The sequence below is a fragment of the Misgurnus anguillicaudatus genome, chromosome 18 (genome assembly GCF_027580225.2).
Source record: "Misgurnus anguillicaudatus chromosome 18, ASM2758022v2, whole genome shotgun sequence".
NCBI classification, from domain to species: domain Eukaryota; kingdom Metazoa; phylum Chordata; class Actinopteri; order Cypriniformes; family Cobitidae; genus Misgurnus; species Misgurnus anguillicaudatus.
Genome location: NC_073354.2, coordinates 38,397,984 through 38,418,584, shown reverse-complemented (window position 1 = coordinate 38,418,584; position 20,601 = coordinate 38,397,984). Strand labels below are relative to the sequence as shown.

The 20,601-nt window shown below is 37.4% G+C and overlaps 3 protein-coding genes across 4 annotated transcripts in view; 2 read left to right on the top strand and 1 right to left on the bottom strand.

Moving 5' to 3' along the window:
• Window positions 1-3,361, bottom strand: part of arhgap39 (Rho GTPase activating protein 39) — a 59,165-nt gene extending 55,804 nt beyond the window's left edge. The window contains exon 1 of the mRNA XM_055185645.2: window positions 3,182-3,361. Within this exon, the coding sequence (XP_055041620.2) occupies window positions 3,182-3,192 (11 nt within the window). The 5' untranslated portion in view covers window positions 3,193-3,361. The remainder of the gene's footprint in view (window positions 1-3,181) is intronic.
• Window positions 3,362-4,676: 1,315 nt separating this feature from the next.
• c18h8orf82 (chromosome 18 C8orf82 homolog) lies at window positions 4,677-8,300 on the top strand. Its single transcript, XM_073856461.1, has 3 exons — window positions 4,677-4,956; window positions 5,035-5,083; window positions 7,730-8,300. The coding sequence occupies exons 1-3, from the start codon at window positions 4,822-4,824 to the stop codon at window positions 8,179-8,181; spliced, it is 636 nt and encodes a 211-aa protein (XP_073712562.1). The 5' UTR covers window positions 4,677-4,821; the 3' UTR covers window positions 8,182-8,300.
• Window positions 8,301-9,355: 1,055 nt separating this feature from the next.
• On the top strand, window positions 9,356-19,777 carry naprt (nicotinate phosphoribosyltransferase). Of its 2 annotated transcripts, XM_073856459.1 has the most exons (13): window positions 9,357-9,746; window positions 12,620-12,739; window positions 12,821-12,903; window positions 13,020-13,150; window positions 14,119-14,234; window positions 14,396-14,589; window positions 14,931-15,071; window positions 16,719-16,803; window positions 16,887-16,967; window positions 18,331-18,433; window positions 18,847-19,007; window positions 19,107-19,214; window positions 19,313-19,777. In XM_073856459.1, exons 1-13 carry the CDS (start codon window positions 9,489-9,491, stop codon window positions 19,397-19,399), a joined length of 1,668 nt encoding a protein of 555 aa, XP_073712560.1. In that variant the 5' UTR covers window positions 9,357-9,488; the 3' UTR covers window positions 19,400-19,777. The 2 variants fall into 2 exon arrangements, with proteins under 2 accessions (XP_073712561.1, XP_073712560.1); XM_073856460.1 differs by lacking the exon at window positions 19,313-19,777 and having other exon boundaries at window positions 9,356-9,746; window positions 19,086-19,216.
• The last annotated feature ends 824 nt before the right edge of the window (window positions 19,778-20,601 follow it).

The window sequence follows — 20,601 nt, the reverse complement described above, 5'->3', positions numbered from 1 at the left end:
ACAAAAATAGATAAATCGTATTTTACATCAAGACAGATAGGCCCATTTTAGGCAATGTAATATCGGTTGCACTGTATCATTATTTTCCCATCACATTTGCAAAGTAATATGGTTAGCACGCAATTTTTTCTATTAATGGTTGTAAAAACAACATCAAGATGATGTCAATATTGTAATTGGCCTAAAACAAGCATCATTCATTTAATTTAACCATTTCTCTTCTAGTTTTGGGGTGAATTATGACCTGGACATTTCTTTACAGTTTAGTAATATATCATCGTATAAATAAATGCACTTCTCATCATTTTCATTTGAACGTCTCTATAGCTTGTGGGTTACTCATAGAAGGACTATATCAAGTCTATAGTTAACCTAACAATGAAATAATGCCTATTGCTTGCTGGAAAGCCTTTAGAGACCCAAGCTGTTTGTTTGTCTCAAAAGTAGCATTAAAAGTGCAGTGTGTAATTTTTTTAGAAGGATCTCTTGACAGAAATGCAATTATTATACAAAATTATATTATCAGGTGTGTATAAAGACCTTTCATAATGAACATAATGTGTTTATTACCTTAGAACGAGATCTTTTTATCTACATACACAGAGGGTCCCCCTACACGGAAGTCACCATTTTGTGCCACCATTTTTCTACAGAAGCCCTTAACGGACAATTTTTACTAAGTTGTCTCCGACGATAACATGTTTGTCCGATGGCAGCTACCGTAGTTACTCTGTGTTTCAAAAGCGAGGGGTGAGCAGTGGACTGAGCCGTTGGTTGCAATTTGTAACCTCACCACTAGATGCAGCTAAAATTTACACACTGCACCTTTAAAAGAATATGCTAAAAACTAGTGCTGGGAAAAGACTAATCGCGATTAATCGCATTTAAAATAAATGAGATTTTTTGCATAATATATGAGTGAGTGCTCTGTGTAATTATTATGTATATATAAATGCACACACACATTCATGTATGTTTTTAAGAAACATTTACATGTGTATATATATATATATATATATATATATATATATATATATATATATATATATATATATATATATATATATATATATTTATGTATATTTTTTATATATTGTATATATTATATAAATTATATATAAATTAAAAAATCTGAAATGACTATATGTATGTGTGTGTGGTTAAATATACATAATAATTATACTCAGTACACACACACACACACACACATATTATGCAAAAAAAATCACTTTTATTTTGAATGCAATTAATCGCAATATTTTCCCAGCACTAAAAACATTAAGTATATATTTTAGATACAGAATTGAAGGCAGTAATCCGGCAAACCTGACTAATCAAATGATTCAATCTTCCTCAAAATGATTCAGTGTGGCATCCCTGCACCTTCACAACATGACTTTGCTTAAGGGCAGGAAGTCCTGTGAACCACAACCCTTTGACTTTGCATTTAATTCAGGCAATCTGATTATACGCTACCTAGAGATTCTGACCAGCTCTTGCCTGGTTTGTGTACATTATACGTCATACAACAACAGCATACAGACTGCGTCTGGTATGTGGGTGTGTCATCTGAGATGAACAGGTGTTCGGCAGGTTGGACGGAGGCCAGGAATGACCAGGCACCTGTGCACATGGCCTTTGAATGTTGAAACCACAATACACAAATGACATTCATACCAACATGATGGTGAACGGCAGAGGTCTGAGATTCATTTGAAACAAATGTCTGCTGATAAAGACCAATGAGGCGAGAGCGAGGCGGAACAGGATGTCTGCGCTCCACCCAGCTGTGGTTTCATCCATTTACACAGCCGACCTCTTCCTAACTCGACATGTTTCAACAGATGGACGCTGAATTGGAGAGCAAACACGGCATGTAATGCTCTTTCTGAGAGGAAACAAACATGAATACAAACACTTAAACACAGTTTGAAAAGAGTGGATGTGGGTTGGGGGGCTCGCTCTTGAATTGCTGAAGATAAAACAACATTCATCCAGCAGTCCTACATGTAAATGAGTGCCTGAGCTATTTGCCAGCATATTAAAATAATTATTTCCTTACTTATTTGACATTTTAATAACTCAGCTTGCACTGAGTGTATGTCCTTCCCTTAATAACTGCAAATGACTATCAAGAATCAAATCATATTTCATAACTGTAACACATTGAAGGCTATCGCTATTTTATTATTATTCTTTTTAAAGGAATAGATCAATACATGAAAAAAAGATCATCAAACCTTGTCCTGGGCACTACGAGTATGCAGTACTCATGAATCAGTACATGAACCGACACCTGCTATACCATGATGCTACAAGAGTAGATGTCAGATTCAAAAATAGTGAATTATGTTTATAATGAAACCACCACCCCATCTCCAAAACCACACGCCCTGTCTAAAAAACCCTGCCCTTATAGATGCAATAACACTTAAATATCTTTGATCATGATCAGACATTGGTTCTGTTATATTAAATAAGTGAATGCATGATCCCTGACCATCCCCGGTGCGTCCTGTGTCGTGGCCACTGCTTTGTTTGCCAAACACAAGGAGGTTTCCAATAAAAATGACACTTCACATTTGCACATGGATCACTGACTTGCGAACCCTAAGCATTAATTATTAAGAACCACAAGACCAAAAATAAAAGACAGCCATGACGTTTTTGTATAACGCGACGCGGGTGCCGCAGGTGTCCGCATCTCCATCATGACATTCTGCTGGAGCTCACGGGCTTCAACTAAGGTGCTGCGCGTCCTCGCATCCCCTCGCCCAGCAGCCGTGTGCGCGCCTCGAGGGGACGCATTCGGTGGGTGCGTTTCGATGATGCGCTTAAGCCCTTGCGAAGGAATGACAGAAAATCAACAATGAAGCTGTTTAAACGGATCTCGTGAGCAGTGCTTTATGGGTGTGGAAGGTGTCACACACGCGCGCCGGTGTGAAAACTATTAAGCACTATTTAAGGACGCACAGTTCAAATTTTGTATAAAAACGCACAACTATATAATAATGGCATGTCATGTATGTAAGGGATGCTCGTGTTTATAACGGTACGAGCATCAGTACGCAAGCAGTCTCACGCCCGTCAGTTTCACGGTCCCCGGTGTGTCCGGTCGCAGCGGACACTAAATCACCGCGTTTCGTTTCACACGCAAAAATCTGACGCGTTTAAGGTTTACCTCTCAGCCATGGTCCCTGTCGTGTCCAGTCTTAAACCGCAGTGATGTTAATCCACAGCGCGTCAGTCATGTTGCTAGATGCTCTGTCGCCGCCGACGCAGTCAAAGCGAATGGACGAGCATCCGGAGCACGCGCTGTCCGCCCGCCCGCGTCTCCGTCACCACCGACGACCTGACGTCATTTTGCGCTTGTGGCAGGCGAGCGCGCGGGGATGCTGAAAAGAAGAGGTTGCCATGGCAACTCGGGAACGCTCTTGTGATGGATAGCACTACATATCTAAAGAGGTGGACTAGGTTACTAATAGCCTAAATCTTAATAGTTTAATACCTCACTCGTGCGCGAGTGTTTTTAAACTAATGAGACGCATAGGTAAAAAATAACTAAATCTATTTATCAGTGGCCCCCAGTGCAATTAAAATGAACCTCACTAAGGTCTTAATGTCATTATATTAGACAGGCCTATACTAAATATTACTAGTGTGTACTTGTGATGTATTTATGTAGGCTACATTAAAATCACATTGATACCAATTGTGGCTCAGGAAAGTTAAGTTACTTCTGAGAAAAACTCCAGTATCATAGTTTCCAGATGCCAGCTTTGAAATTGATCTAATGTATGACATTGAGAAATTTGTTTGACATTAGAGTCTAAAATCATTTTCATCAAAGTCACTGCATTTGTCTAAAGTAAAATGCTGGAGATATGTTCTTTAGTAGAAACGTAAAATATAATAAATACCTGTACTTTGTTACGTCAGTAAGTTTATTTTTCATTAACTTCTGACAATTATACACATATTTTAATATATTATATTAATAAAAAAGTTAAGCTCTTTGTTTTTACTTCCATTTATTATTCGTGTGTTGCTTAAATGGGCTGATATTAAAGGGAAAGTTTACACAAAAATGAAAATTCTGTCATCATTTACTTACTCTCATTTTGTTACAAACCTGTATATATTTCTTAGTTCTGAACATGATGAACACGAAGAAATTTTGACGAATGTTTGTAATCATAAAGTTCATGAGCCCCATTCACTTCCATAGTAGGAAAAATAACATTATGGAAGTAAATGAGGCTCGTGAATGTAGCAAACATGTCTCAAAATATCCTCATTTGTGTTCATCAGAACATAGAATTTTATACAGGTTTGTAACAACATGAGAGTGAGTAAATGATGACAGAATTTTCATTTTTGGGTGAACTATACTTAACTTTTCTGTGTCTCTTTGCTGTCTATTCTTGGAGGACTGCATCGCCAATTAAATAAAAGACGGCGCCATCTAGCGGTTATGTCCAGCTATTAAAGATACTGTCAGACGCGCGACTGCTGCTGACTTGTTAAAATCATGTTAAATAACATGTTATAACTAAACATGGTACGATTTAAGCAAGATTTATCACAGATATACAGTTATATTATCACATTATAACAGACTACCCCTGTTGTTGGTATGTTTAAGTTGCACAGTCATTGCGCGCAACGGAACCGATGTGATTAAATCTTGTTTCCTGCGGACTCTTGATCGGAGCACAGCAAACAAAAACAAAACATATTTCACGTGCAATTGCCGACGTTATAAGACAGATTTCACCGTGTTTACAACAATGAATCGGTTTTCTGTTAACTGAAATAATCATGAGAGCTGTTAACAGATTGTTTGGTGATAAACGGAGGTTAGCGTTCTGCAGGAATGTGTCCTCATACATACAAGGACAGAGTCCAGAGCCAAGAATCCGAGAATATTTCTACTATATCGATCATCAAGGACAGGTACACTACTGATTACAGATGACTGCAATGTGTCATTTATTGTCATCTCAATGTTTATGTTTATTTTCTCTTGTCAAGCTGTTTCTGGACGATACGAAGGTGAAGAACTTTGTCACCTGCTTCAAAGGTATGCTGTTGATCTCAGTTCACACATGCGCAGAAAGACACTGTGATTTAAACATTTAAGACACTAAAATATATAATAATATAAATCAATACTTAATACTTAACTTTAAATAATTAAAGTTATTTGGGAAAAAAATTAAAGTTATGATTTTTTTTTTTACAAATGGTTATATTTTTGGTACACTGTCATGGATCACAAGATGTTACAGGCCATAACAATATAATATTGTTTGGTAGAAAGTGTCATGTATAGCTGAAAATAATAATTTCCAGAATAAGTCAGTTCTGTTACTGTCAAACTCTCTTACCAAGCAGCGTAATTTTTGTCTTCCTTTTGTAGACAAAAATAATACTGTTTCCAAACAGATTAATTTCAGTTATTAGAAAACTAAAGTTTTATTTTAAAATATTACTTTTTAAATAAATTACTTAGACCGAATATTGAAGGAAAAGCGGCCAATAAGAGCCCAGATTAAATCTAAACTCCTCTAAAATTCTTTAAAATTTATCCTGAGCTGAAAGTTCTTGGTAAAATGACATAAGCACGATTTAGCAATTTCTATGCAAAGGGTGACTGCATTTCAGATGATAAAATATAAGTTTTATGTATGTGGGGGACTCTCGCGAAATTAGACTTATGAGGTGTCATGAAACATTTTGATAAAAAAGTAAATGCAAAGTAAGAGTATCAAAATAAGAAGCATAAAGTTATAAACATCTCTTCATGTACTATTTTGCACGCAATTTCAAATGACATCATACAAACCAATTTTGGGTTTTTTCCACATTTAAGGGGAACATTTTCATTACCGCAACGTGTCCATGACTGGATTTGGGTTCTTTGACATGGAAATATTTATAATTAAAAAATCTAAAAAATAAAAAGCTTCAGTGCATGTTATACTATAAACATTTACAGTTGGTGATCATTGGTTAATGTAGAGAAACTAAGGAATATAAATGTGTCCAAGAAAAATTTTCTCATCCTCCGCAACAATTTTCCATTATTGTTTAAGCCCTCAAGGAACTAAAATTTTTACCAAAAAAATAGTTGTAAGGGACATAATTGACTGTGACACTCAATATGGATACCAGGTAAGCTGTTCTTATTTTTTCTCTCCAGATAAAAGTTTCATACTACCTAGACAACTTTTTACTTCTCATTACCGAAACATGAGTTTGTAAATGCATATATTTAATGTAATATCATTTTGCGGTAATGATCATTTTTTATAATGAGAATCTAAAAAAAGTAAATAATTTTATTCACACTATTCCTACGCCCCATGACGCTTTGCGCGAATTATGGGTGTGACTTCTGGCGCGTACTGTCACTGAACCAGAGCCGGCGATTTCCATGATGATTATGTTCATAATTTCATGTATGAACCAGTGTGAGGATGAAATTAAGAAGTGTCCTTCAAGAAGATATATTCAATCGTTTCATGTTGTTCCTCGGGGGTGACGGGTCTTTAATGCACAAATATTAAAGCACAGAGACACACCAGTATCTCTACAGTGGGACAGTCAGTCGAGTGTTTAATACATGGAATATACAGAGACTTCTTGTTTTGAACCTTTTCAGGTGATGGTTTAAAATCACAACTGTCCCTGGTGTGACGTTTTTTTAAACTGCAATTTTTAATCGACTTATCGAGATTTATGGCTACACATCAAGCTTCACGCGATCTGACAGCAGCAGTAACTTATGCTTTTCATTCAACACAATGTAAGTTATTTAAACAAACCATAATAAACATATTAAACTCCTATTACATGTTTTCAGTATTGTTTTCGTTTTATGAAAATATAATTATACAGTAAATAAGACATGAGCTTACGAAATTATTTGCTTAAAAAATCGTTTAAAACATAACAAAAGTAACGGTATGTGTAAACACATCACAAACTATTATAAACATTAACTAGTAAGCAGATATAAGCGGAGTGCACAATGTTTGAAAGCCAATGTTGATATTTGAAATCACCTACACAAACACGCCCCTACCCCAATTGAATCTGGACCTTCTTTTGATAGACCCGCCCCACACATACGCAACCCAGGCAAGGATGATGGTTAGTAGACACGCCCCTTACTGCTGATTGGCTACAAGTGTGTTTTGGTAATCGGCCCGACTCCCTTTTCCAAAGCATTTTTCAAACATTGTGCACTCTGCCTATAATGTCGTAGGCTATATATTCTGTACTGTAATCTCATTTTTGTAATAATATATAGTAGCAGAATAAATAAATCAGCATATTTTTATCAGCATATGTTGTTTTTGAATAACTATTGTATTTATTGTTCACTGTCAGTTTCTATGAAGGGTTTTACTGGATGGATGTGCGCCACATAAACATTCAGTTCTTGTGCGTGTATTTTAGTTAAAACAACTGTTTTGTAGAGATTTACTGCATTTGTATTATCTATTATGGCAACCCCTAACTGCACCTTTAAGTCTGGATTTCGTGAGAATCACCCCCGTATGAGAGAGAGACAGAGGTTACATACTGTCAACACTGTTACTCTAGCTTGGTAACAGAGTTTGACAGTAACAGAATTGACACAAATTAATTTAAAGAACAGAATACCATGATTTTTAGCTAAATAACACACTCTGTCATTTGTCTGTTCTTTGTCTATTAGACCAGCACTTTTTAGTTTTCTTCTTCACCCGTCTGAAAGCCAACCAGAGTGGGCGCTATCAGCAGGATTTCCCATTCCTCTCCCTGTGTGGCCGTGAACGTAACTACCTGCGCTGTGACGATCAGCCCATTGTCTTCACTCACCTTTTATCAGAGGCGGGGCCTGAAGAGCGTCTGTCATACTGTGGGGGCGGAGCTAAACTGACCGTTCCGTTCAGTCCAGAATCTCTCTTCATGCATCCAGTCAGCGGCAGAGTTTACCATCCTGGTCCTGAACGGGGAGGAGGGGTTGGGTTAGTACGTTCAGCTTTAGCAATTGAACTGAGTGCCCACTTTGAGTACATCAGGGGTCAGGAGAGTACAGGACAGCCCAGTCATTTTCTGTGGGGAGGACAGAGACACACCTTAACGAAAGAGTTAGCAAAACACTTCCCTGTCCAAAAAGATGTATAAGTACAGAGACTATCAATGTATTCATATAATAAATATTGTAGATGTGATCACGCAAGTCCTGCTGAAATGAATGTATTATATTGTGAATATACCGCTGAAATAAATATGTATATACTGCATCTTATGAACTAACTGATTGATTTCTTAATTTTTGTTAAATTGTTCAGGTAGCCATTATATGTCACCTAAAGCAGTTATTGATGCTAGGCGACGATGAGGGTAGCAAACCTTTCTAATAATATAATAAAGAAAAAAATAACAAGAAAAAACACGTTTCCCACAGTTAAAAATGTATAGGTGCACCTTCTATAGTGTAGGTGTTTCCAAAATTGTATTTCCAGGACACCTTTACAGGTATACTCAATTTCAAGACCCACCAAAATATTGATTTAAAAATTATATATTATTTGACTAAACAGTGTTTTGCGTCATTCACAGTAGTAATAGTCAAGTAAATTTGTGCTACCCACAGTTTAAAAACCCCTGGTCTACTGTAACAAACAGTGGAATGTACAAATGCCAGTGTGAACGTAAAAGAAATAAAATTAGCTAATCAATACATGTTTAGCTGCCAAGTGAGTGACAATCATAGGATGTGTATATTCACCTCTTTTATTTATGTTGTACACTAATGAGTGTCAAACACTCGAAAGACATCAAAAGGAGCCTAGTACTTGACCTCAGCGGCAGCTCTATTGTCAAAATACCGCGAGAGCGACTCGTAAGCGCTCGTCTTGACCCGTTCTCGCGATATGTGATGTCATGCGACGATCGGTCTGCGCAGCGTTGCATTAAGTCAGACACACATATTAGAAACGCGTATGAATTCATAAAAATGTCACCGGCCAACCTTTTATTGACAGTTTCAAATATAATCATAAAATAGTGTAGTTAATTTAAGGCCCTGTTTACACAAATTGTGACTAGAGAAAACTGCAATTTGAAGACATTACTGCACATTTATGAAAGTTCTGGATACATTTTTACAATAGTAAGTATTGCATAGTTGTAATAATAAAATAATAGTGTACATATAATATATACATTATTATAGTATATTTTGTGTGCCTCATAAACACTTTAGAAAGAAGCTTTATTTCTATACTATCATATATTTTACCTGTTTACAAACACAGAGCAGAATTCACTCATATTAACTGGGCGGAGTCTTAAAAACTAGTAGGAGGAACCGAGATTAGGGTGACCGAAAATACTCGAGTGTAGTGGGACAGAAGATTTACTACAGGGAAAGCTAGCGAAGGAGCAAAAGAAAGTTACCGCATGTTGCAAAACACCAATCTGAGAAAATGGCGACATGTCAGAATAACGAAGCACACGCGGCTCTCAAAAACTCCTTGATGACCCGCGTCCCGCCGTTACTTACGGACTTATACCAGTTCACTATGGCGTACGCGTACTGGCGAGCGGGCAGACACCGCGAACCCGCCGTGTTCGAGCTGTTTTTCCGTGACAACCCGTTCGGCGGAGGCTTCTCACTGTTTGCGGGTCTGCACGACTGTTTAATGTTCCTGGAGAACTTTGCGTTCTCAGATGAAGATGTGGGTGTACACTGCACGTCTCCATACTTTTAGTTAAGCACGTGTTTATAAGTCAGCTGCTTACCTAGACATGACATTTTTGAATACTAGTGAGCTGTCAAAGGCTTGTACGACTTTTTTCTCTCCCTCAGGAAAATCGACAGGCGGATGACCTCAAAGTACCGCGAGATCGATTCGAGAAGTTTAATTTTGACTCGCTCTCGCGGTACTTCGACGTTATTTGCCTGCAGGCCGCATGAAGTTGAACAAGCTTAAGGTGTATTTTTCTTTTGGCAATTTCAAACTAGTTTGAATGGGTTATTATTAGCAGCTCACACTGAGCCGCATTTCTGTGGTTTTCTAGTTAGTAAGAATGTGGCAGCCTGTGCTGAGAGGAGTGCAAGATGAACCCACGTCAGAAACTTCATTTGACCTTTAAAAGCAGAGGTTTTAAATCCTACAGCGTACAGAACAACAATAATAAACACACCCTATCAGCCAATTGCAGTCCTGCTGTTCACTTGAACATGAAAAGCAGGTGTGGTTGGAACCAAAGTTTTAAGGACAATGGATCTCCAGGAGTAAGAATGTGCACCCCTGCTGTAAGGGTTCATGCTTATGTTAAATCAGTTTTACATTCACTACAGAGTGCAGTCACATGTTTGACCTTGATTAAATGAATAACTTTAACCTCCACAAATTTGTTAATGCATGTTAGACTTGCATATACTTGTCCTTCATGTATGTGTCATGTTGAAACTACCAACATGTTGCGTCATTGCACAAAGTTCAGGCAGTAGTGATGGCATGAAGGATCACGTATGCTTATACGTGTACCTTTATAACCAGTGTGCGATCCGGGGGTGATGATGGGGGATTATTAGCCCCCCCCCCCCCCTGGTCTTTATATCCCTGCCTCTGATGATTTTTTTAAAACAAAATGTATGCCCCCATGATTAATGGTCATGAAACAGCCTAAAATAAAGATAGTTTAATATAAGTAACATCTGCCACACAATAGTGCAAACAACAGTTAAATCAGGAATGGAGTATTATTGTCAGCACTTCCAATCCTGTGACAATAGCTGACAGTGCGTCTAGGTTATGTCATGATCCTTTTTTAAACCATGCCTGGATTTTCCAAATGTTGCCGAGCGCTAGCGCAAAAACAGCCAAATAATAAATTAAAAGGATTCCAAGCAGCAAATCAACATATTTTACAGGACTGTCACAAAACAAATCTAAGAAATATTAGCATTGAGAATGAGACCGCAGAAACTACTGTTGTTACTGTGGGTTCACACCAGATGCGAGTTCAACGTTTTGCGCGACTATATTACATACAAAGTCAATGCAAAGACGCAATCATACGCGTCCTCGCGTGGGGCGATGGAAATGACGCGATATGGGCGGCGCATTTGCCGCGAAAAACAAACGCTATTTGCCTCAAACGCGTCTTCACCAAAGTTGAAAATATTTAAAGGTGCTCTAAGCGAATTCACGCGTTTTAGATCATAAAACATTTTTTGTTTCATACAGCAAACATCTCCTCACTATCTGCTTACTGCCTGTCCTCTGATCAAACTGTAAAAAAAATGCGATCTCTGTAGACAGCCCAGGCTCCACAAACTGCAATAAAAACAAAGTGGCCAAACCTACAAACAGAAACCATAACAAAGTGTTCCAGCCAATAAAGACAAGAAGGATTTGAGAGTGGGGGTTGGGCGCGACACAGGAATGCAAAAAGATGAAAAATATGTCATCAAACCAACTCTGATGTCTTGTCTAACTGTGCGTTCACACCAGAGGCGGCAAGTGCGCGTGATTTACATGTTAAGTCAATGCAAAGACGCGAATAGGCATCCTGTGGCACAAATGGAGCGGGACCATCCACGCATTTTGTGTGAATTGAGCGTTGCCGCGGGAAATACGAGAGTTGAAAAATCTGAACTTTGGCGGTTATTTGCGCCGTGTTAACCAATCAGGAGCTTGCTCTAGTAGTGACGTGATTACAGGAAGCGAGCGGAGTCGCAGAAGCCCCTCCCATGACGCGAATTTCCGTGTGAATGTTTTGATGACTAGAATTTCACGTGCGAATGAAGCGAGCAAACTTAAAATGTTCAAGCGTCCAACTACGCGAGAATAGCGTGTTTTTGCTGCCTCTACAGCGTCTGGTGTGAACGCACAGTAAGTAGGCCTATATAGCCTATTTATTGTTATATTGAGAGTACGATGTGCGTTGCGTTTTTCCATTAAATGTTATGATTGCAAACAATGTTTGCATGTCTGGCCACATAGATATATTCACCAGATGTCGCCTTGGGGTTCTAAGCATGCGTCAAAACCGACGCCATCTTGAAACAGGGGTTTTGTCATAGTACTTAGCTAGGTAGTGCTGCGTATGGATGTTAGGCCTACTAGGCACTATGCATTATAGTTAGAAAAAGTAGATTTTCATAATATCAAAGCTTTAATTTTTTTCTGGACTCAATGCTAAATACATGTCTGACTGTTGAAACGAACCAAAAGAAAACCAAGAAAATGACGCTAATGCGGGGTTCGCTTGTTTCAAGATGGCGGCTCTATTTGATGCATTCGGTCCAATGAACTGCCTTAGCCAAGGCGACATCTAGAGTCCATATCTTTGGTCTGGCCAAAGCATACAGGAGGAATGCATTCTGGGATGTATAGGTTTAGGGTCCCTAGTTTTTTAATTAAGTTTAATTATTATAATATAATTATAATTATCTTCATAAATAAATAAAATTTTTTGAAAAATCCCCCTCTGAGTTGTTTCACAAATCGCACCCTGATTCTAACGCTAAATACTTCATTCCTTTATATAAATACTATTGTTGTGTTAAAAATCTATGTAATGTGTGTGTGTTACAGATGTGGAGTATTTACGCTCTGTGCTCCCAGCAAACACTGATCCAGATTTCTTCTTGTATCTGAAGGAACTGGACTGTTCATCTGTTTCTGTCTCAGCAGTACCCGAGGGCTCGGTCGTCTTTGCCAGAGTACGTAAGCAGTTGAGCGATGAAGAGCAAACAGGCCGAATCTTTCGGTGTGACACAGTTTTTGTGTGATGTGTTTTGTAGGTTCCTCTGTTAGAAGTATCAGGACCGCTGGCTGTAGTTCAACTGCTGGAGACCAGTCTGCTTTGCTTGGTAAACTATGCCAGGTGTGTGCTGTTCGTGTTCATGTAAAGTGCCATCTGTAGCTTCTGATTGTTTCAGGTTTTACAAATTGAATGCATAAAGAAATAATAAAGTTTCAATATTGTCTCTTTGTTTTCAGTCTAGTGTGCAGTAACGCCGCTCGGTTTCGTTTAGCTGCAGGTCCCAGGCGTAGATTAATGGAGATGGGTCTTAGGAGAGCTCAGGGTCCAGATGGAGGCTTGACGGCATCCCGCTACACATACATTGGAGGTCCGTGACATAAACACACCACTTTATTGTGGGGAGCATCTTTAGTTTGTTATATAGAGAACTTTTATGATGCTTTTGGGTCATTAAAGGTCATTAATAGGGCTGTGTGGTATTGAAGGAAATGCGATATGCGAAAACGTGTTAAATTGTGCGATATACCATATGCAATACAAGTTTGTCAAATTAGTTTGAATAATGATAAAATATATTTAAAATAGAAAGATTAATCACATATAAATAAAAGTGAGTTTTTGCATAATAAATGAGTGTGTGCTGTAGGGCTGCATAACGATTAATCGCGACTAATCGTTTGCAGAATAAAAGTTTTTGTTTACATCATATATGTGTGTGTACTGTGTATAATAATTATGTATATATATAAATACACACACATGCATGTATAATTTATATATAAATACAAAAATGTACATACATATGTAAATATTTCTTAAATATATATACATGCATGTGTGTGTGTATTTATAGATACATAATTATTATACACAGTACACACACATATATGATGTAAACCAAAAACTTTTATTCTGCTAACATTGTTCACGTATGAACATTCATGTATGTATTTAAGGAACATTTACATTAAAATATAAATTATAATTTTCTGAAATGTATACATGTGTGTGTTTGTGTTTAAATATACATAATAATTACACACAAAACACACATATTATGCAAAAACTCACTTTTATTTTGTATGCGATTAATCGCGAATAATCTTTGTCCACCACTAAATTAAAAACTGTTCTTTGAAAAGAAAGCATTACTCTCTTTCAGTTTTTTGCTATCTGTATCGACCTAAAACGTTGACTACTTAACTTTGGGTTATTGCAAATCATTGCGGTATGCACATTTTCCATATTGCATTTTGATATATTATGCGTCCTAGTCATCAAATCTGTTTTTAAACCGGAAACTTTAATGTTTACCTCAATCCTTCATGTTTCCAGGTTTTGATTTGACAAGTAATGCCCTCGCCGGTCGCCTGTTTGGAATTCCAGTTGCGGGCACCATAGCGCACTCTTATGTCACTTCCTTTTCCTCCCTGGAAGAGGTGTGGCCACAGGTGTGTTGTGATGTCACTTCCTCTTATTTAAGATGCTGTCAGACTGTTATATTTATATTAGAGTTTTATATTCATCATCAACTAGAAAATATGGCATTATGCAATATAAAGTTGTAAAAGCATTGGAAAGCATTTATGTACTAGTTGATTTGTTTTGTCAGACTCTGGTTCCTGTGGGTGGTGACAGCAGTATTGATTTCATCAGTCTGGTTAAGGGCTGGGTGTCCTCCGTGTGTCAACTATTGGGCTCAAAGACGAATCTCATCCGAGAGGGCGAACTAGCGGCGTTCCTGTCGTACGCCATTGCTTACCCTCACAACTTCCTGCCTGTAATTGACAGCTACAGCGTCACCTGGTAAGACAGTCGTTTCTTAGGAGACCTGATGGAGATATATTTGATAAATGAAATGAATTTGTCTCAGACGTTTTGTCCTAAAAAAGCTAAAACAAATGGGTTACAGGGTTCCCACACTCATTGGAAAATCGGGATATTTCAAAATAATGATTTACAGCTGGAAAAGCCATGCAGATTTCCACTGGAATTTTTTTTGTAGTTATCCAGTAATCATAACTAAAAACATGAGAACCCTGGACTCTAGAGTTCTCATATGTGAGAGTTGTGATCATGAGCCCATTGTTTAATGTTTAAGCAGTCTGTAGATGATTGTGGTGTGTTTGTGTGTTTTTGTCGTGCAGTAGTGGTTTGCTGTGTTTCTGTGCTGTGGCATTGGCTCTATGTGAGCTGAAGTATCAGCCGCTGGGTGTCAGACTGGACAGTGGAGATCTCTGCAGGCAGTCACTGGAAGTGCGGCGAGTCTTTAAAGAATGTAGCAAAAAGTGAGACGCTCTTCCCTTTATGCCACAACTTTATTTAGGGGCCATTTACATTTTAGCTGTAAATGGGAAACCTCCTATGTGGTTCGGCTGTTTGTCAAAGCCTGAAGTATAGTTACGTTTTTACGCATACATAAGGGTCCGCGTACATTGCGCGTAACGAAAAATCTAATATGCTTTGCAAGACTGTGCGTTCAACTGTGCGTGTATGTGAAAACACTAATATAACACAATAATAATAAGACGATACCTCAGGCTTTACACAAAGACAGTGTTTTAAAAACGCAAAAGTCGGGTTTTAAAGTGCAAGTTTTTGATAACGATGCCTTGTCGTCTCTGTATAAACTACGTAAACGTGAATCCGTGAAATTTATTAGTTTACAAAATTTTGTCCAGGGTACAGGCAATGTTAGGGTAGTGATGTTTGATAAGGCAAATGTCTAACCCAAAGTAACCCACATATGTCTCCCACTGTTTGTGCTGTACACATAAATGATCCTTAACTCATGAATCTTGATAAGGTGAAGTATAAATTAATTTTTGATGCCCATTTTTAACTCGACAGTCAATAAAATGGATGAAAAAGTCTCAGACTTGAGTCATAACTAGTTAATATCCTGAATATTATAGGGACTTCAGGGCACCCAAGCAGGCAATCACATATAGCGCTTTTCCATTGCATAGTACCCCATGGTTTGGTTTGGTTTGGTTTCGGTCTGGTCGGGTCAGCTTACTTTTGGGGACTTTTCCACTGGGTGCAATACGTAGTACTCTATAATTTTTTAGTACCACCTTGGTTGGGGTTCTAAGCAACTTGAGCTGATACCAAAATGTGACACGAAAACACTGTAGATCACTGATTGGTCTGAGAGAATCGTCACTACCAGCATCATCACTATAATGTAAAATATTAGCTTTACCTTCATGCTAGCTTGTGCTGTTGATGACATGTTGTCATCTGTGCTTTGCTGTAAGTTCCCAAACTCCCTTTTAGCGATGAAAAACATCCACAGGTTGAGAATCAAGAACACCATAACAGTTTTTTCCAGACTTACAGTATGTGGCGGCACATTTGTAATGCGCACGTCCGCATATATGCGTATATGCAACTTAAATGAGGCTCAGGGTAGCGTGTCGACTGACGCCACCAGGTGTTTGAACAGAAACTGTCATGTGAGACAGAGTTAGTAATAAATGCAATGTGCAAACATCTATTTGTGGTGGTCAATTTTAATTTAGTGGCAGACTGAGAAATAAATGAATGTATGGGAATGTACATTACAACAACGCTCTCACTTGTATGATGTCACAGCAGTAGGCATCGCAAATATACTGACACTTCTATAATCCCTCCCACGGCGAAGTGTTACTAAACTCGATGGAAAAGCTAACCAAGCCAAAGTGAGGTGAGCTGACCCGACTTGAACTAACCAAACCGTGGGGTACTATGCAATGGAAAACCGTCAATAGTAGAGGTATAGCAATGCTCTGGCACTCCCTAGCAACTCCATAACAACGCACTAAAAACCTCTCAGAATATAAAAACATCAAGAAAACCTTATTAGCATTGTACTGTGAGCTTTACATGGCACTTGCATTCTTTTCAGACACTTAACAAAACTCCGGTTTGCTTTGTTTGTCTGTCTGTAGATTTTCCGTTCCTCAGTTTGAGTCTCTGGTCATCGTCGGCTCAAACAGTGTTTCTGAACAGAGTCTCGCTGAACTTAACAAAAAAGTAAGAGCTCTTTACATGATGATCAAACTAATTCATCTGCTTTACAGTACAGTACATGACCTCTCTCTCTCTCTCTCTGTCAGGATAATGAAATTGATGTTGTCGGGGTGGGAACTCATCTTGTCACCTGTACAAGTCAGCCCTCTTTGGGGTGTGTATATAAGGTAACATCTTACCAATCTAACCTTAAAGTTAATACAACGTCAAAACATTACGAAGATCACAGATACAAACCTTTTTTTAATGATCTAAAATAAATTTTTTCAGTTTGCCAAAAAATTAACCATTTGGAGATCGTTTTAGGCTAGTGTGTTGGTAGTGCAGTCTAGGGATGCATGATATATCGTCCGACATATCGTTATCGGCCGATAACTGCTTATTTGTAATATTATCGGTTATCGGTCTGATAGCAAAATTAGGCCGATAAATGAAAGCCGATAAATGATGGATTATTTTGGTTTGTTGAACCACTTCAGTTGCTCATTGCTGGCCATGTGAAGTTTTGATTGGTGCTTTCTGTGCATAGCACGAAGATGACAAAGCTTAAGAAGAGTATGCTAGTCTAGCGCAAAGACAAGATGTCTGCGGTCTGGGAGTTTTTTATTGCGAAAATAATATGAAAATTTATCGGCCTATATATATATATATATATATATATATATATATATATATATATATATCGGTTATCGGCCCCAAAATATAAAGAGTTATCGGTTATCGCCCAAAATTTCCATATCGATGCATCCCTAGTGCAGTCTTTCTAAAAGTAATAAATAGCTACGTTCACATGAAACCAAATAATCTGTTTGCAATCGGATTGATGGCTCAAACGAATTTATGTAAACACCATTATTGATTCCGATTGAGGTCGATCTGATTGAAATTTCAATTGGATTAAAGATCTACAATCCGATCTTCAGGAGACAATTGCTCATATAAACACTTGAATCTTAATATTTTCCTCAATTGGATCCAAAAATACCATGTGCACATGCGCAGTGGAATTGTGTTCATGTAAGAGTCTAGTTAGTATCACATAAAACTTGCAGAAACATGAAATAGTGAGGCATTGGCAACACTAGTTAACAAGGGAATGGGGACACACGCTAAACATATGTAGAGTTCATAACATTACTTAAAGAATTACTCCACTTTCATAAAAAAATCCAGATATTTACCCATGTCATCAAAGATGTTTGTCTTTTTTGTTCAGTCGAGAAGAAATAAAGTCTATCAAATTGAGAAAAATCCTGGAAAGTTTTCCTTAAAAACTTAATTTCTTCTCGATCGAACAAAGGAGGCAATAAAATAGCGTTGTGCAATTTGAAAATTATGTTTCCATTGCACACATCTGAACAACTTTCTACAATCCAACATTGACTTGGTACATTTATCCAGAGATGAAGCGTGAACTCGATGACAGACGCTACATTTGTTTGGACTTTACATGTAAACGAAGATTTTATATATGATGTATATATGAAGATATTTATATATGATATATTAAATATATTTGAATCATTACAGCTAATAGAGGTCAGAAATCAGCCCAGAATGAAGATGAGTGAAGATCCGGAAAAGAGCACACTGCCAGGCAGAAAATCTGTCTATAGACTTCTGGATGCAGATGGTCAGTATCTTCTTATCAGCACATTTATTTATTCTTTCTTCTATTATTTGTCTTAATATTAGTAATAATCTATAATCAACGATTTCTCATTTCTACCTGCATATTTAAAGGTACACAAACTAATTATTCATACAAGTTTTGCCGGTTGATATACAGTAACAAGTGCTCTCTGACTCCTGTCATGCATACAGTATCATGCACAAGCAAAGGTTTTAGTTACTGATGCCATTAAAGAAATATCCTATTCACATACATTCACAATATATATTTATGATGACAATTTGAACTGATTTACATGAATAAAAATAAAAAATTAATGAAGCCTCTGCATGTTACTTTTGACATAAATGATAAAGTGTTATACCTAAATGATATAGTTTTTAGTGTGATTTGAATGAATCTCTATTACTCAGGTCATCCTCAGATGGATCTGATCTGTCTGTCTGAAGAAGCTGCACCGACAGCAGGAGTTTCATTGAACTGTTATCCTCTAGTACAGGATACAGGATCAGTTCAGTCAATCACACCTGCTCAAGTAACCAGCTTACGATTGGACGTCTTCAGCTGTGGTCAGGTAAATTCAGCCGACATCTGTTTTTTAATTTAAAATCTCTTTAAAATGGATTTTATTTCCTACATTAGTTCATTACAGTATTTATGATTTTGGGCACAGATCACATATCCCATAAGCAGTGCATCAGAGAGTCGTGAGCATGCTCAGATGTCTTTACAAAGGCTGCATCCCCATCACAAGAGATTACAAGGAGCACACAATTACACAGTAAGTTTGCTTATATCAGCACATGACGTTTTTGTAAAAATTACCCACATGGCATCTTTAAGACATTGACATTTCCTGACTGAAACCTTTTCTTTAAGGTGGCTTTATCAGAGCGGCTCAACGCCCTGATCTCTGATATCAGAAGAGGAAACAGTAAAGGCAGCAACTTCCTGCTATCTAACTGATGGAGACAAATGCAGTCAGGATCTGACTTGATAAAAATCATCTAAGATTATTATAGCTGTGAATCTTAAAGCTAATTAACTAATAAACTCATTGTTTTATGAACACATTTGTATGTACAAATATCTATTATTTTTTATTGACTCAGGACTTTTACATATATGTTAAAACAAAAATCACATTCAATAAGTCTGACTTATGTTTGAAACAAACTGATAAAAAATGTTAGAATTGCTGTACTGAGCATCAGAACATGGTTGCTCTTATAAACTGTAGGTTTATATGAAGTAATAAGTTCATTATTCAAATAATGACTTGTATTTTAGGATTTTAGATGCAGTGTATTAATGTGATATTAAACTCTATATGGTAAGCAAGCATGTATGTTTAAGAAAGCCCTTTTTTTGACTTATGTCAAAGATTATTGTGTGGTCCCCTAGCTAAGCCCTTCGCGGACAAGCCCCCATCATTGCCGTGATTTCACAAAATAAGATTTGATCCTGGATCAACTTTTAATCAAAGAAACCCCAAATTACCCTTAACTCAAACCCTAAACATTTTCAGATCAAATTAATGTGAAATAATAGTTGAAGATTTTTTTAAAAGCCCCTAACGCAGTGGTTCTCAAACTGGGGGCCAGGGGGGCCCCAGTTTTATGACATTTTATAAAATACATTAATTTATCATGAATTCTGTGTAATTAAACCTAAAAAAAAGGCTACTAACCAACAGCACTACTTTGTATACTTTAATATGTTTTGTCTTATTAAATGTTACGTTTTAGAACAAATTTGTTATTAAAAAAATGGGGGGCCGTGAAGGAATGCACTATATACAAAGGGGGGCTGCACGCTGAAAAAGTTTGAGAACCACTGCCCTAAGCCATTCAGACAGAAATCTTCTGAATTAGTTTATTGCGAAATTGGGACAAATAATGGCCAGTATCGCTTTGTGGCAGCACAGCACAAGAATTTTAAATTAATGTAACAGTTAGTATTTTAATTTGAATAAAAATCAGGGTATCCCCTAATTTTTATGCTTTATCGGGGTCCATCAATGCTTAGAAGGAGGCGCTGGACCATCCCAGCCCCCCCCTCAATCCGAACACTGCCTGTAAATAACCTAACCTTCTCTTACATTTGCTTCCTTTGTGGTACTAATAGATTTAGTTTGGTTTTTGAAAAATAATCCATATAATAAATGT